Source organism: Vespa velutina, chromosome 6, assembly GCF_912470025.1.
Source record: "Vespa velutina chromosome 6, iVesVel2.1, whole genome shotgun sequence".
In the NCBI taxonomy this organism is placed as follows: domain Eukaryota; kingdom Metazoa; phylum Arthropoda; class Insecta; order Hymenoptera; family Vespidae; genus Vespa; species Vespa velutina.
The window spans coordinates 4,495,237-4,513,213 of NC_062193.1; the positions used below are offsets into that span (position 1 = coordinate 4,495,237).

Below are 17,977 nucleotides of genomic sequence, written 5' to 3' on the forward strand. Positions count from 1 at the left end.
TATAAGACTTTGTTTTCATTATAAAATTTATTTTTATAATCTCGTACCTTGTTCATGATCCTTCCAACCTCGTCGCCGCCCATGAAATTTTCAATGTCAAACAAGACTGACGTCAACGCAAAATCGAGATCGAAATCTTTTATATACAAACCCTTGGAGTAACCCAATACAACGGTAACTTGTAAACGAAACTCGTAGATCGTCGCTTTGAATGGGCCAGAACCAAATATCGTAAACATATCGCCGAGTAAACCGGATATGTTGTAATCACCAGTCGCGTAAAGTTCCGGAAACAAAAGATTGATTGATATGGTTGGGCCGATCAAAGAGAGTTTCGCACTTTCGATAACGAACGTTGATAAACCATAAATTGTTAAGTCGGTGATAATGGCACTGACACTAAAAATAGAATACATTTCAATGTTATCTCGTAACGAAATATTTCTCAATAATTATTCGGGATTATTATGCGTATGATTTTGCTAATCTTTTTTTCTTTTTTTTTTTCGTCACATTGATCCATCTTCGTTTTACAATCAAAGTTTTATCGTCGAAGTTTTTAAAGTAGAAAAAAAAAGCAAAAGATAAAAAAGAAAATAAAACGAAATGAAAGAAAAAAAAAAAAAAAAAAAAAAAAAAAAAAAAGAAGACGAATTAAAGTATATATCGCGTGTGTCGCATATCTTTATAAGATTTTATTTCGATCAAAAAGACGTATATACATATATACATACATATATACATACATACATACATACGTACTTTCCAATTTCTGGATTATCGGTATCGATGCGAACTCCATCGAGATGGAATGGTTCAAGCGGTGGTATATCCAATTCTGGTATACCGTAACGCATTCGTGAACGTAACTTCTCGATGAATCTTCGAAGCTTGAATTCGAGTCCCTTTGACGCCGCACTGTCGACTGTCCTTCGAAGGATTAATGCGTTTTACTAAATTAAGATTATATTTCTATGATTTACTCACTAATTCCCGTTGTAGCTCTCGTCGCATTAATCAATAAATTCCTTGGTCTTTCCACCGCGCTGACGACTAAAACAAGAAATAAAAGGGAAAGAAAAGAGAATAAAAAAAAGAAAAAAAAAAAAAATATATATATATATATACATATATAAGAAAAAAAAAAAAGAAAAAAACGATTAAAAGATTGCAAATGCCAATATAATGATCATTCATGAGGAATATTAATTATTCTAATTATTTCTGTTCGAAAGCGAATGTTGAGCTGTGAAAAGCGTGTTAATAAGCTAGTTAACGTCCCCCCAGCCCTCCAGTTATTTACTAGTTTACGAGATAAATTAATATATTTCTCGATAAATGTCATTATACATTTAAATTCGATATACCTTTTTGAATGTCGACGTACGTACACATACGTACATCATTATTAACTTATTCTAAAGCGTTAAAGAAAAAGAAAAAGAAAAAAAAAAAAGAAAAAAGAAGAAGAGACAAGAAAAGAAAAGAAAACGAGAATCGAACGTAATACATTTGATCTCTTTTTTTTTTTTCTTGTTCTTTTATTCCGCTTGAAAAAACAAAAGAAAATTTTTTTTTTTTTTATTTATAATAAAATTAACAATTATGAATCGTGTTGCATGATCCTTTAGAAAGAACATCCTAATACTAGTTTTATACTTTTAACGTTAATTGGTAAACAAATAAAGTTCATTGTAAAACTTGTTGCACGTTAAAAAAGGGTTACTTTCAGTAGCAATCGATCGGCGGAAGAAAGAGGGAGGGAGGGAGGGTGGGAGAGAGAGAGAGAGAGAGAGAATATAATTGGCCACTTAAAATTTTCGCAATTTCGTTTCATTAAATAAGCATTCGATTTCGGTCTATTGAAATCATAAATCACATCTCGTTGCTATTATTTTTTTTTTTTTTTTTTTTTTATTCCCTCTTCATTTTATTTACCTCTTTCTTCGCGAAACGCATAAAATTACTCGAACAGCAAGGCTGGCGCGAAAAATACGGCTTTCAAACGTACAATTTTGCTTGATCAATTGCAGGTATCATTGACTTATTGCAAATAATGAACTAGTATAATGATTAATGGTTTTACTTCGAGAAATCACTAGGGAACAATCCACGCACATTATTGACTTATATAGAATGAATATTAATTTTTTTGAAAAGGAAAGAAAAAAAATGTCTAATGATCGCAGAGAGAGAGAGAGAGAGAGAGAGAAAGAGAGAGAGAGAGATTCGTATGAGATCATTTGACAAGATCATTTTCTTTTTTCTTTTTCCTTTTTTGTTTTTTTTTTCGTTTTTCTTTGCAATAAATCAATGATTTTTATAGCAAATAATACGATCTCTAATGACCGAAATTATTATCTTCCTTTATTTTTTCTTTTTTCTATCATTTAGAAGAAGAGAAAAATGGAAAGGGAGAAAGATAGAGAGAGAGAACGAAAGCAATACACTCGTGTCTCTTTTATTGGACACGTGTCCTTCTCATTTGGATAAGGGATCTATAAGCCGTAATGATCGTTTCTCTCGATCATAAAACACGCAAACGTACTGTAATCTGCGGCAGTGTCGGTCACGCGATGCAACAGGTCTTTCTGTCGTTGCACGACTCCGGATACTGCAACAACAAATAGTTGCATTTTTTACTCGGCGATATATCCGAGTTGTTATCTTTGACTAAAAATGATAAATCAAAGTACATAATCTACGTACATGCATACGTATATACACGCATACATACATATATACATATACGTATACCATAGAAAAAATGGATCGAAAGTTTCAAAATGATTTTTAAAATTTCAATTTCGTTTATATCTTCAAACTGTTTTAATTAGGCTTACAATTTTACAAACTGGGATTGTAGAGTTTTACGATTTAAAAAGGAAAAAAAAAAGAAATGGAAAGAAAAAAATTATTGATTTAAGAAGTCTCAAAAATAAAGGTGATTGATTTTTTAAATCATTTAAGAACTTTTAATGATATCCACTCTTTGTATGTGCATATAAGTATATATATACTTTGTTCTTACAAATCTACATATCCGTCATTTATTAAAACAGAAAAAAAAAGAAAAGAAAAAAAGAAAAAAATATGAGAGAAGTCCGAAATTGTTGTATCAAAGAAAAATCTTTTTTTTCCAGGTCTTTTCACTTTTTACATTTTACTATTTCGTTTTTTTTTTTGTGAATCGAGCGAAATCTACTTTACTATATTACCATCCTTGACCCAAATGTTCTTCTTCTTTTGCTTTTTATTCATTTAAGTTTTTCAACTTTTGAATAATGCTCTTCTCTCTCTCTCTCTCTCTCTCTCTCTCTTTTTTTTCTCGAATGATTAATAATATTTTTTGCAACACTTAAAAGGCAAACAGCAATGACAATTTCCAAACTGGAACAATTAACATTCCGCAAGAATGCAATCAACAGTTGATTGTAAGTTTTATCAAGTGTCGAGGATTAAAAAAATGATAAATCAAAAAATTCATAAAATAACGATTTACGTTTAATAATTTTCTATCTCGGTACAGAAAAAACGTTTCTTCGTAAAACGTAAATGGATTAAAAATAAATTGAAAATTAATATCATTTGTCATTCTCAACGACATTAATTGTCTCCTTCTAATACGAGCGTGTCATAAAGAAAAAAAGAAAAAAAAAAAAGAGATCGTATATACGTTAAAAACAAAATTGTTGATGCCTGCGTAAAACAATACATATGACAACAAAAAAATAAAACGAACGCTATGAGTAATCCATAAATACCTAAGTGTTAATAATAAATATTTTCTTTTCATCTTATACATGTAATTATTTTTTATCATAGAAAGAAAGAAAGAAAGAGACAGAGAGACAGGCAGAGAAAGAGAGAGAGAGAGAGAGAGAGAGAGAGAGAGAGAGAGAGAGAGAGAGGTCGATAATATTCAGCAATCTTTGAAAAATATAATTAACACATAATCTAATACGTTACTGTTTATAATTTACGATTATATTGAGAAGAGAAAAGAAAATGGAAAAGAAAAAAGAAAGAAAGGAAAAAAGAAAGAAAGTTCAAGTACGTACAGTTAATATAGATGTGTTATTCTTTCTAAAATAAATTACGCAAAATAATATCTAAGATTAATTTATATTCAAGTCAATCGATAAAATGTTTTAATATACGATAATAATTGTTCACACGTGTCTAAAGCTATCAGATAAACGTGAGTTACTTCCACTTTACGTACTACGTAAAGAAAAATAAATAAACAAGATTATTTACTTCTTTCTCCTCGAATTCTCAATCTAAATAATTAATCTGGTTCGATAAAATTTTCTTTGAATCGAATAAATTTAATCGTTTCATTCGACATACGTATATTTACGTAAATATATTAAACGAAGAAGATCGTGTAGATCATTTTTTGATCGTCAATGATCTTCTGACTCATATCGTATTATAAAAAAAGATCATAGTTCGCACGATGCTTTGATCGAACGAAGGAAAGAAAAAAAGAGAGAGAGAGAGAGAGAGAGAGAGAGAGAGAGAGAGAGAGAGAGAAAGAACGTAAAAAAAATTTTTAAAAACACTTTAAAACTATTTTTTGATATCACCGCTTTTACGACATTATATTAAGAGATCAATCGATCAATCACTATATATATATATATATATATATGCTATAATCTTATAAAGACAAAAATCGTAACCTTGATCAACGATCGAAGAACTATCGACGAAGAGAAAAAAAAATGTATAAAAATAAAATAAAATGATACGAAAGTAAATCCAGATAATGATCGATGATAAAAATGAAATATACGAAGTTAAAAGAACTTACGAAAATTTGTAGCACTAGAAGCGACATTACCAATGCCACCTAAGATAACGGAAGGTACAGATTCGTTGGGTTGTTGTCCTAGGGCTTGATCCGTGGTGATCCATATCCATAATGTAATAATAAAGTACAATCTATCGGTCGTTATAAATTGCATGATTAAATGAAACAGATCCTTATAGATTCTTTTATCGTTTACGTTGATATTTAATATCTCGACTAAATGAATTTCATGAAGATTTTTTTTCGAAAAATACAGAATACTCTTCTCCTTTTTTTTATTATTATTATTATTATTATTATTATTATTATTATTATTATTCTTTTCCTTTTTTTTTTTTTTTTATTATCTCATGACGTAATGAGATGGACAAAAATAAACAATATTTTATTCACGACGATCCGTTCGCTTCTAAGGAAAAATATCGACTGAATGAGAATGTCTTTGCTCGTAAAGGTCGTCGTATGGAGAGGAAATAGAAAAAGAAAGGAAAAAAAAAAAAAAGAACAGAAAACAATAATAATAGAAAAAGAAAAAGAAGAAGAAGAAGAAGAAAAAGAAAAAGAAAAGAGGACTTCTTTTAGTCGAGATCTATACGAGTTTTCGATTCTTGTAACGTATTACGATATAACGAACGCGCTCGATGTTCTCTCGAAAGTTTCCAATCGGTTACTGCGTTGCCAGTATATATTCCTTCTTCTACTGTCTCGTTATTTTGTCTCTCGCTCGAAATTACGTAGGTATGTACGGTCTCGCATGTATCTATCTATGTATGTACACTCGATGAAAGCTAAACGAGCTATGAACAGCGGTCAAATCGAACAAGTCTTTCTTATACAAGTGAGTTCGTTTCTAAATTGAATAGATCGATAGATCGATCGATCTGTTACCTATTAAAATCGGTAGGATCTATACCGATAAAAATTAATAGGATTTATTTATTTATTTATTATTTTTTTTCTACAGGATGGCTCAACAATTCCTAAGTTTTTAGTTTAATATACTTGAAAAATTCAAAAAAAAAAATTAATCTACAAAATTACAATGAAGTGTAATAATTGACTTTTAAAAGTGTCTTTATTAAAAATTGAATCTCCTTCTTTTTTTTCTATTTTTCAATTTTTTTTTTCTTTTTTGTTTTTTTTTTTTTTTCTACTTGTAGTTTAATAATTTGAAAAGTAAGGAAAAATTCTTTCTGAAGAAGTGCAATTGATTTTTAAAATCATCTAAGAACTTTTTATTTATATGTTGAAAATCTCGGACGAATTTTATTATAATGCAAATGCAAAACGCACGCACACATGAACGTATACGTATCAGTCAACAAAATGACGTATTCCTTTTAAATTTTCTATCAAAAGAATATACAACCTATGTTATATATCCTAGCTATAAATGAGAGGAAAAGAGTGAGAGAGAGAGGGAGAGGGAGAGAGATAGAAAATAAGAGAATCGTTCACCGTTACAGAGGTCCATTGTGTTTTTACACAATTTAATCTCGTACTGCGTAATATCTACTGGCTTCGTCCTTTGTGTTTCCGGTAGAAAAAACTCAAAGCTAAATTCAAAAGCTGAAATTTCGTGTCAAAGTGTTTTTGTTCCCCTCTGCCATTATCCCTCTCTTCCCCGCCTTTCCACCCGCATCGTTTGGGTATCGATTAGCAATTCATTTTTTTTTGAAATTGATAGCCTTTCGATATTCAACTTTAGTAAAATTGACATTTTATTTCAAGGTCTTAACGAATTCGCATTGAGGAATTATTGCGATATCCCATTTTCTAATTTAACTATTCTTTGGAAATTACGATCGATTTGAGTCACTAAAGTATATGATCTATAAGTTATGACGGTAAAAGAGAAAAGAGAAAAAATTTAATTTACATTATACAAGATAAGAAGCAGATAATTTAAACGCTAATTTGCAATCTTGAGGAGACCTTGAGAACTCGTTGATTCATCCTGTTACGTTTACGTCCAACAAAAAGCTAATATTTTCATTCAGTCCTAATCATAGGTTTCTCGTCCTCTTGTAAATTTTATCTTTCGCTTAATCAAATATTATCGACTGCTAATTTGTCTATTTCATTATTTATTTATTTTTTTTTTTTTTAATTTTGTTTTAGATTTCTTTTTCTTATCTTTTCTTCTTTCTTTTTTTTCTTTTTTTCTTTTTTCTATGAACGACGATCAGACGACTGTGTTGGGAATGGTCTTGGATAATCCCATGGATTTGGTGCATATGGTGGCCTTTGAGGTATGGGATATGCCGTTATGGCTCCAGCTGCTACTGGCTTTGACGTTGGCACGGAGTTCACTGTAGAGGCCAAAATCATTAGAATCGCTAGAACGGCAATAGCGACGAACTTTCTCAGTGAAATCTGAAAAGAATGTTTTAGACTTTCGTTAACTCTCACTTGATGGGTTGCGAATTATGCCGTCTCAACACGCTCGATATTATTTAACGATTTAAATAAATCGATTCGGTCGTACATTTTATTCGTTTGTCTAAATTAAAAAAAAAAAAAAAAAAAAATATATATATATATATATATATAAAATTATGCAATTATTCATATTTAAAGGTCGCGCTCGATACGCGGCCATATTGAATATTTCACGCTTGCGATATCACGGAAGTCTGACGGAAATAATATGCTTATGAGTGTAATTCATTATTTCAGCTTTTATAATATTGAGAATAATATAAAATAGTATAAAATAAAACTTTCTTATCGAAGGGAAATATTCAACAATTATATTACTAATACAATTCATTAATATTTTTTTAATGAAATAAAAAAGGTTCTCTCTCTCTCTCTCTCTTTCTCTCCTCTTCTGGTTTTTCTTCATTTTTTAAATTTCGAATATTCGTATATACACGCAAAATTTAAGGTTATCTCGATCACTAGAATTTTACGATTACGTCGATCGGAAAAGTTCGAATTTTAACCGACAGATAGTGACACTTTCAAAGAATTTTCCGAGGAAGTAATGAACAAGTAAATCAAAATATCACTCTGTGTGTCTCTTTGAAATAGAATTAAAGAAGAGAAAGAAAAAAAGAAATAATAAAAATTCATTGGAGAGCGCATAAAGGCGTCGAATGTTCGAACGTCTATAGAAAAACAACATTCTTACTCCTTTCTTATGGACTACGTAAGAGGTATTAAACGTTTATTACTATATCGAGACAGTTATACGAATTATGCGTTGTTGTTGGGTGTGTCGATCTATCATCGGTTTTCTCTGTTTATTATTTTCCTACTCCTTCTTTTTTCTCCTTTCTTCTTTCTTACTCTATAGAAAAATAATTTTTCTTATTTAAGATATTAATGATCGATCTGAAAGTATCCTAAAAATATATAGAAAAAGTAAAACGATAAGATTACGATTAATAAAGGATGAGATTGATCTATGGTTATGAATTTAATTATTAAAAGAAATAAAAAAAGAACAAAAAAAAAATAGAAGAGAAGAAAGGTTAGAAAAATGTTTAAAAGAATATCAAGGCGTAATATACGGATCGATTGAATTTGCAATTAAAAAAAAAAAAAAAAAAAAAAGAAAAAATGAAAAAATAAAAGCAAAAAATCACTTTAGGATACAACCTTCTTCTCTCGCACACCAATGTCTATATTTTCAACGAAAAAGAAAATCTGTCATATCGTTGATCTACGTATATTGTAAATGCAACGTAAGACAGTTTATTATATCGTTCTACACTATTGAAAAAATACTCATTTAACGGATTACATTTCGTTAATATATATTGATATATATATATATATATATATATTAATATAATAATGATAATATATATATATTAATTTAATAATACATGTATATAAATATATCACCCATCTTAAAGAAGAACTTAAAGATGACGTAGAAATTATGCAAAAGTGCATCGAATTATACAATAAACTATGAACTTTGCCTTTTATCTCATTAATAACCCGTTTATCAATAATTTCATTGTAAAATATAATAATAGATCATATATATATAATCTATTATTATATATAATTAATTATAAATAAATTATTATATGTAATAGATTATATATATATATATATATATATATATATATATATATATATATATATATAATCTATTATTATACTTTACAATGAAATATATATATATATATATCGGAAATGAATTTATCGAATTTAAAATTCTTCGAAGAGATACGATAGAAGAAGTGGTTTGAATAATGTATTACTTCTTATTATTTTTTTTTTTTTTTATACATATTACCATGTTTAATTTTTGTCTCGGACTTTTCCTAGTAAGTAGACGTTGCGAAAATCTGTTTAAATCCTTCTTATCTTCTTTTTCTTTTCTCTTCTTCTTTTTTTTTTTTTTAACGTGTTACTTCGAATACTCGTGACGAACTATAACAAGCTTTCCATAGAAGTAACCAACTTTTATACTCACAATCGGTTAACTTTTAGGGAGGTGGTTAACTATTTAGGTCAATGGCCATACATTTGAAAGAAGATATTGCCCGTATGTCGTGAATTGAAAAAAAAAAAAAAGAAATATATCGAAAAATGTCGCGATTTTATATACTTGAAAATTTCTTTTATCTTGGCATATGTGCCATTTAGTTTTCTTTTTATTTCATGCTCGTCACGTTTTGCCGTATGAACCGTAAGTCTCTGTCTATTTTTATCGAATTTAAAAAATAATTATTCTTAAATTATTCTTCAAAAACAAAAATTCAAAAACGTTCTATAAAATGGCCAGAAAAAAGAAAAGAGAATAAAAAGTTAGACTCTTTTTTTTTTTCTTCAAATTTTATGCCTTCCAATGTCTCAGTATATTAACGAAAAAGAAAAAAAGAAATCATTTAGTTTATGTAGGATTGATAGATCCAAATAAAATCGTATTTATTTTTATCGTCCTCGAGCGCAAACGCGAAATCATACGTTTGCGTGAATTCATTAACTATGCGACGCGCGCTTTTCAATACGTCGATAGAATATGAAATGGTGGTTATGATAGAGCTCACAATATATTTTTCTTTTCAAACAATGTTTTATTAACTCCGTCTTTGAGATTTCGTCTATATTATTTCAAAGTAATACTCGAAGCTTTACGAATGAAATGTTCCTTCAAAGAATAAAAAAAGAAATAAAATAAAATAATAAAAAAAGATTATATTAATTCTAATCACAAAAATTATTTTTTTTTCAATTTACTCAACTTTATTCATATAATATTTTAATTTCATCGAGTGAGGAATTGTATTATTATTAATAATAATAATAATAAAAAAAAAAAAAAACACATTATTAACGTAAATATCATTTTGTTATTTGATTAAAAAATTTGTCCAAACGATAAACAAGAAAATATTTTGAAGATGCCTTGACATACTTGAAATGTATGTGACGCGTTATGTATACGAATAGATTTCTTGAACTTACTTTTAATGGTAGATAAAAAAAAAAATAGAGAGAAAAAAACTTTCATGAAATCGATGTTGCCAATGATGCGTTTGAAAAGTCAAAGTCGATTTTAGACAGATGATAATCATTCTTAGAATTGTTAGAATTGTCACTTTGAATAATATTTTTTTTGCGTTGCGTTTAATATCCATTAACGATGTACGTATGTATCTAATGTCGTGTTTTTTATCGTGTTTAAACGTTTTTGTTCTTTCTTCTGATTCATTCCAATCATAATGCATTATTAATAATATTTATTTAAGGATTTCGAAATCTATGATTCATGTTTTACGATAAATCCGATATCAACATTGCATAAATGAGAATTACTTATAAAAAGGGAAAAAAAAAAGAAACTGTTCAGAAATTTTCCATTTATTAAATTTCTCAACAATAATTTTTCTATCTGTATTCTAATATTAATTAATCGCAACAGTTATTAAACAGTATATACAGATTAATGATGCGATTAATTTTATGATTATTTATGTATTTTTACATAAACTTTGATTTTTTTTTATAATTAAATTATCTATTTTTATATATAATATTTATATATAATTATTTTCATTATTGTCATTATTTTATAAGTATATATAAAGTCTATAAAATATATAAAAACTTCACACAATGTTCTTTCTCTCTCTCTCTCTCTCTCTTTCTCTCTCTCTCTCTCTCTCTCTCTCTTGTATAGTTTATAGATATTTGTCTTTTACTATGTACAATTTTGAAACATTTTGAAACAGCATCATTAAAATATGAACGAAACATTTAAAAAATTTCTTTTTTAAAAATATAAATAAAATTTACGTAACATATAAAATTTGAAATATGAACATAATCTATGTAACATAGTACAAAGAGTACAAAAATTAATTATTAATTGTATAAATATCTATTTTTATTATTTTGTATGAATGTTATTACTTTATCATTCATTTTTATTCATATTATCGCAATTCAAAGATCAATCATGTTCTAATTCACTTTCAATATTGTTTTCTTCGTCATTTTCTTCCTGTACATTTTCATTTTTAGATGAAAAATGTATTACACTAAAAGTAAGAAAAGTTAATAATAATGATAATTCAAAATAGAATAAGAAATACAAATAGAAATTTTACTTACGAGATCAGTAAAAGTACCATAATTTGAGTAGAAAATGTTAACCAATATATAGAACTAGGTGCTGTATTAATTGTTAGGTTATAAAGTTGAGAATATAAAATACCACTGAAGAGAGGTACTGCATTGTCACAAACAGATAACATAGCGAACACTTTACCTAAATCATATGTTTACAATTGCAATTATTTCATTAAATTCTAATAACAAATAATATAATAAAAAAAAATACCTCTTTCTTCTATAGGAACAAGTTTGGAAGTCATTGATCTTAATACTGGTGCAACGCTAGGACCCAAAGCTGCAACAGTCGCTCCTAAAGAAATAGTAAGTATTTAATTCTAGATTCATCAAAATATAATCAACATTTAAGAGATTGCATACCAACGTAAAATAATTCTGGTATAGTGGTTAAAGCAAAAATAATTCTACCACTTGCATGAGCTAGAGCACCAATTGCAATAATTACAGTATCTCTTAATCCTAATAGTTTACTCATTATAGGTACACCAATGAGCATTGCTAAAAAGATATAATGACATATTTTAAATTAAGATTCTTTGAATAATTAAATGATTAATTACCATTAATTATTATTTCAACTCGACTGACCTATTACAAAGAGTGCCGATTGAAATGTTTTAAATGTACTGAATTCTGCGACGCCCCATTTAAACTTGAGTTGCGTATAAAGATAGCTCATAGGTTTCTCGTCTCTTTGAAAAGTGTATAAAGCCATTGCTAATAGGAAAATCCAAAGATAAACTCTTTCATGATTGTTTCTTCTTCTTATTAACGTTTTTATTGTTTCTGCTACGTGCTTTTTATCGAAGAAATCAATGAATGGATTAACGCCCAACATTTGTCGTTGTTGAGTGGACGTTCGCCATTTGAGATTTAAAAAGGAATAGATAATAGCAATGACAAGGAGAACAGAGTTTATTGTAAACATTATACTGTAGGACGAATTTAAGACCTTCGTGAAAAGATACGAGCCAAGGGCCACACCTAGAAAAATAGAAAAGGGAGAAAAGAAAGAAAGAAAAAAAAAAGAAAATAGTTAAAAAAAAAGAAAATAGTTAAAAAAAAAAAGATTTCTACTTCATTCTTACCGGTAGGCATAGTACTGAGATAAACAACATCGAGTATAGTGATTCTTAAAGTTCTCTGTTGAACTTTTGTTACATCTGATATATATGAAAAACAACTGGCAAATATAGCAACGTCACCTCCAAGCATTCCCATAGGTAAACTCGCGGTATATATAACCATATTCAAATTCCATGTATTTATTAAGGAATTAATGATCACCATAAAAGAATATATAAATTTGCCAATCAATCCTAAAATCAATGGTAGCTTTCTACCGTGTCTATCGCTCCAATTTCCAAAAAATAATGCTAAAATTATCGGTACCACGTGTCCCGCTATATTATTCCATTGATGAAATTCCGATACGGTTATCTAGAAAATGACGATTTAACAGATTAATAATCTCATTGTCAGGATAAATTCTAATCAATGGATTTATTTTAATTCATTGGATAAAATCATTACTTGCCTGAACTTCGGCGTTTAAAGTTTTGTTTGTTTTCAAATTTACGCATGTTTCTTCGGATAGATCGTGATCAACTCTGCAAGCTTTATAAATGAAAAAATCTTGTTCCACTACCGAGGTCACCATGAAGGCCATCATATAAAGCCACATAGTTGGTTCCACCGAAACGTTTCTCATCCATCCAAAATATTTCTTCAAAAATTCGCATCTTGAATGACTATTTCCTTGCATCATCTATAATGACGTTCGTTTAAATTTAACGCGCGCGAAATACTTTCTTTTCTTATTTTTTGTTTGTTTTTTTTTTTTTTTAATAATTGATGCTACAATATATAATAATATGATCAATATATTAAAAGAATATAATTCGGTTAGAGAAAAGAGAGAAATATTGTTATTAAAATAAATCACAAATATTAATTAATTTTTGTTAAAAGAGAGAAAAAGAAAAAAAGAAACGAATTCTTACCTCGAATTCTATATTTTCAATGCTCATGCTTCCATAAAATTTCTATTAAAGGTTCACGTTTATATATTAAATTCTGCTAATTCGACTCTTTCAAAGAAAGAATATCCTATTACTATACATCTCGTATTTTTGTATTTTCGTTGCACAAAAAAAAAAAAAAAGAAACGACCAAGTTGTTGATTTATTCAATTATTAATACAAACAGAATATGTAGCTTATCTCTCCTAACGTCACGTTATGAGGCTGATACTAATTACTTTTCTTTCGAGTCTTATCAAGGCTATTGAATATACAATGATCAAATGATAAAAAAAAAAAAATATCAAATAAGAATTTTCATTGTTATTTTTGATAATGAAAGAATTTCTTTTTTTCGTTATTTATAATTATAATAACATAATTGTAATATTAATAATCATAAGAAATTTAATATCGTTAGATGATATTGTATGTTTAATATTTGTTTTATAGTCATTCATTTCATTTATAGGCACAATATATATTTCTTAATAGTTACATCATACTTCTTACATCATCTAGTCGACTATTTGTTTAGGAATTATTTTACAATTATCATTTCGAAATCTTTTCTTTTTCCATACGACGCATAGATAATTATTATTATCTTTATCTCTTAGATTTGATTTTATTTTGTTTATGTTATATGTTTCTTTCATCTTAATAGAAATTTCAGATGGTATTAATAAAATTGACCTTCTTCGTTATTCTTCCTTATTGGTCTATTTCATTCATTGTAAATTTTTTAACAACATTCATTCGTAACATCCAAGTAACATGTGTTACTGCTTGATGGAATGTTTGTAGGAAGGAATAGAATATTAAAATAATGTATCTATTTTCAACAACATACAGAATTTCTCTTTTACATGTATTTTTTCATTCTATATAATTTTCATTCTATATAATTTTCATTCTATATAACTGTTCACAATTTTATATCATTTAATAATGATATAACAAAATAAGAAAATATAAAAAAAAAAGAAGAAGAATTAATAACAATATTAAGTTGAAACAAATGAGTCAATAACAAGATATAATAATTTGTCTTTGCTTTCAAATCACACGTCACAATTAAAATAAATTTTGTTTGCACATGCACTTTTATAATAATACTTTCAATACTGCTTGAGATTGTAAAATTATAGTAAATATTCCTGCTGCCATATTGGATTATTAAACACCATCTAGTAACGCAAAATGAAAGTATCGTAAGCAAGTATTTTAGGCGGGAAAATACGATTAAATGTACGACAATTATATTTAATAATTGATATAAATTATTCCAAGAAAAGAATTGTCCCCGATTAAATCTTTCCTCGATTATTATAATATGTGAAATAAAATCGATGAATAGTATTATTTTATCAATGTATCGTTATTAAGATATTTAACAAAATTTTTTTTTTTTTTTTTATTATCATTAATTAAAACTATACGTGAAATTCTTCATTTCTATATTAAAATTAAGATAAACATAATGTCAGTTCGTTACTCGTAACAAGTGTTCGCATAAATATCTCTTTTTCGATGCTCTTTTAAATTTTTCTTAAAACTGTTGATCAAATTTGTTCTTACAATTTATCTTTTTAAGGTTTAACCTCTTCGGTTAATGCTAATAACTAATTTGTAACGTTTGCGTAAATATAAACAGATACGTATATATATATATATATATATGTGTGTGTGTGTGTGTGTGTTTGTATATTTATATTTTTATACATACCTTTTAATATGCAGTTTTTTTACGGTTCATTGTTAGCCAAATTGATAAAAATCCATTAATTATCATTATCTCAACCGTTTATTTTATCTTATCACGTTATTTTGTATGTTCTAGTATGAAGATTTCAATGCACGTGCGATTCATAGTGATACATAGCGAAGATTTATTAAGATCAATAAAATTTTTCACTCAATAATTTCTTATTAAACCAATACAAATTCATCAAACACGTGTTCCGAACTATGTTTAATAGTAATTCTAGTTACTTGTCGTTTGAAAGTTAGAAAGTATGACACGTAGTGACATCTGTCAACGATTTTACCAATCAATTAGAGTTTTTCGTTATATAAAATCAATCAGTTCAATAGTTTCAACTAAATAATTTCAACATAAAAAAATTCAAAATCAATTCAAAATTTTAAACTAATTTAATGATTGATTTATCAAATATTTTGATAAATAGATTTAAAGCAAATAATCAATTTATATTTTTTTGGCGGGCTTTTTCAAATCCTTCAAAATATTCCATCGAAATAATATTCCATATTTTACAGCAATAGAATTTTTATAATTCATATTACACGTAACATAATATTTAAGAATGTTCACAAATATTAAGTTGATTAATAAATAATGTCAAAAAATTTGCAATATCTTATATGTAGATGAACAATTTTAATATGTCTTTTTACTAGACAGTGATCAGCTTTATTATTATAATAAAATATTGTAATCGTGAGTATATTTAAATTTATTTTTATCAATTAGATTCGCCAATGATCCGTTTCTACTTTAGATAATTAAAATTTGCGACATTTTATAAGTAAATGGAGAATTCATATATATATATATATACATACACATATATATATATATATTTATTTTTATATATATTTTTTTTCTTTTCTTTTACCAGACACAACGTTACACATTTTTGACCAAATTAATATTACAATAAAATTATTATCCAATATATTTAGATTAATTTTATTTTAATTAAATTGACTCACCGCAAACAATGCGTCAGTTTATTTATCTTAAATAAATAATAATTAAAATTTTATAGTTAAACGTTGCTTTATCAAATAGACATTGATGATCAAATAAATATATTTTCTAACCTCGCTTGCGTGGATAGAAAATATACTAGTTTCACATAAATCTATAGTTCATATCTAAATAAAAAGAAAAAGTATCAAACTAGTTTGACCAGTCAAAGTACAATCTTTTTGATTATAATTTATAATCCAACATTACTTAATTAGAAACGAATGAAACGTACGTACGTACGGCGGACGAATTAATAAATTGTTTATTAGCCATTATATAACTTTTAATAAAAATTTATTTCGCATTCTATTTTAGATAATCTGCATTAGGCAGACATGTATTGACGTATATTTTCATTATATAGACGCAACTTAGGCCACATCGAATATGATGCAAGTATTACATATCGTTTATTAACTTTCTAATGTCATTGATTTATCTGTTCTCTTTCTTTGTGTTTGCGTGCGTGCGTGCGTGTGTGTGTGTGTGTGTGTGTGTGTGTGTATGATTATCTGTATATGTTCGTCTGTATCCTTGATGTCCTATTTATTTATTTATTTTTTTTTTTTTATTTATTTTAATTATTATTATTACAAACAATTATATTGCGGAAAATAGACCGATTTAATAAGAAATCTCTCGTTATACTATATATTCTCTATATTTAGATTTTTCTATTTTTTTATCTATTTTCTTTTTTTTTTCTTTTTCTTTTTCTTTTTTTTCAACGATATCCTCCGAAAGAAATTAGTACACGATAATGAACTACGAACGTTTAAATGCTGTTAATACATCATTTCAAATTCGAAAGTTTTATATTTTATCGTCTAATTCATTATATCCTTATCGTCTTTTCTATATATTATATATGAAACTTATATGTATCGATTATAACACAATAATATTAATAATAGTAATAAAAATAATAATAATAATAATCATAATAATAATAATAATAATAATAATAATAATAATAATAATAATAATAATAATAATAATAAATGTACCTGCCAGAGATATACATAGCCTCTATATGACGAAAATTTACGAAACATTCTCTTCTTTTATTTATTTAATTTTTTTCTTCCTCTTTAAGACGTAAATAATAAAAATCTGTTCGGATGATATATATATATATATGTATAATAGTATTTCAGACGATAAGGATTTAACGAAATATTTGATTTAGGACGTACGACCTTTTATCTATATTCTGTTTTTTCATGTTTTTTTTTTTTTTTTTTTTTTTTTTTTTTTTTTTTTCTTTAATAATTTTTATTTCTCTTATTTTTTTGTTCTATTTTCTCTTCAATGCATTTCTCTTTTTTCTTTCTTTCTTTCTATCTTATCTCAGTCCGTTCGAACATATTATATCCTAAATAAATGCGGATCGAATTAACACCGAATGAAGTTATTATCGTGTTACATTAGACACGATTATTTTGGATTTTATAATACAATCAATACAGATTTTTCACATACGATTGAAACTTATTATATAGAAAATTAAATTTTAGCACTATTACACTATATATATATATATATATATATATATATATATATATATATATATGAATGTATGTTTGTATGTATAATATACATACATCTTTTGTGTGTGTGTACGTCAATGCTTGGTTAAGCGTTATATATTTACTTTTGTGCGTTATATACGCACTTAGAAAGAGAGAGAGAGAGAGAGAGAAAAAGAGAGAGAGAGAGAGAGAGAGAGAGAGAAAATTCACATACTTGTCAGAA

At 26.9% G+C, this 17,977-nt stretch overlaps 2 protein-coding genes and 1 long non-coding RNA gene across 7 annotated transcripts in view; 1 reads left to right on the forward strand and 2 right to left on the reverse strand.

The window, feature by feature from the left end:
- Positions 1–5,612, reverse strand: part of LOC124949975 — a 6,604-nt gene extending 992 nt beyond the window's left edge. The window contains exons 1-5 of one of the 2 annotated variants that reach the window (XM_047495954.1): positions 4,820–5,612; positions 2,549–2,614; positions 988–1,053; positions 763–925; positions 48–399 (exon numbers count right to left, since the gene is read on the reverse strand). In XM_047495954.1, coding sequence (XP_047351910.1) covers positions 48–399; positions 763–925; positions 988–1,053; positions 2,549–2,614; positions 4,820–4,973 — 801 coding nt within the window. In that variant the 5' untranslated portion in view covers positions 4,974–5,612. The remainder of the gene's footprint in view (positions 1–47; positions 400–762; positions 926–987; positions 1,054–2,548; positions 2,615–4,819) is intronic. The other variant, XM_047495955.1, reaches the window with a different exon arrangement.
- A 2,032-nt stretch (positions 5,613–7,644) lies between these two features.
- On the forward strand, positions 7,645–15,804 carry LOC124949977. Its single transcript, XR_007101236.1, has 3 exons — positions 7,645–7,980; positions 11,646–11,725; positions 15,287–15,804. It is a non-coding gene; the product is annotated as an uncharacterized LOC124949977 (long non-coding RNA).
- LOC124949972 (proton-coupled folate transporter) lies at positions 10,639–17,767 on the reverse strand. 4 transcript variants are annotated; one of them, XM_047495943.1, is made up of 9 exons: positions 15,173–17,767; positions 13,426–13,467; positions 12,960–13,190; positions 12,511–12,862; positions 12,011–12,406; positions 11,783–11,920; positions 11,631–11,714; positions 11,402–11,558; positions 10,639–11,328 (listed from the first exon to the last, which is right to left on the reverse strand). In XM_047495943.1, the coding sequence occupies exons 2-9, from the start codon at positions 13,450–13,452 to the stop codon at positions 11,241–11,243; spliced, it is 1,473 nt and encodes a 490-aa protein (XP_047351899.1). In that variant the 5' UTR covers positions 13,453–13,467; positions 15,173–17,767; the 3' UTR covers positions 10,639–11,240. The 4 variants fall into 4 exon arrangements, with proteins under 4 accessions (XP_047351899.1, XP_047351898.1, XP_047351901.1 ...); XM_047495942.1 differs by having other exon boundaries at positions 13,426–14,633; positions 15,173–17,766; XM_047495945.1 differs by lacking the exon at positions 13,426–13,467 and having other exon boundaries at positions 15,173–17,766.
- Positions 17,768–17,977: the final 210 nt, after the last annotated feature.

Coding starts and splice junctions, on each gene's coding strand:
- LOC124949972 (XM_047495943.1), bottom strand. CDS start 13,452: ATGAGCATTGAAAATATAGAATTCGAG. Junction 12,863..12,959: donor CTTTAAACGCCGAAGTTCAG/GCAAGTAATGAT, acceptor GTCATTTTCTAG/ATAACCGTATCGGAATTTCA. Junction 11,715..11,782: donor ACCAGAATTATTTTACGTTG/GTATGCAATCTC, acceptor CTATTTCTTTAG/GAGCGACTGTTGCAGCTTTG.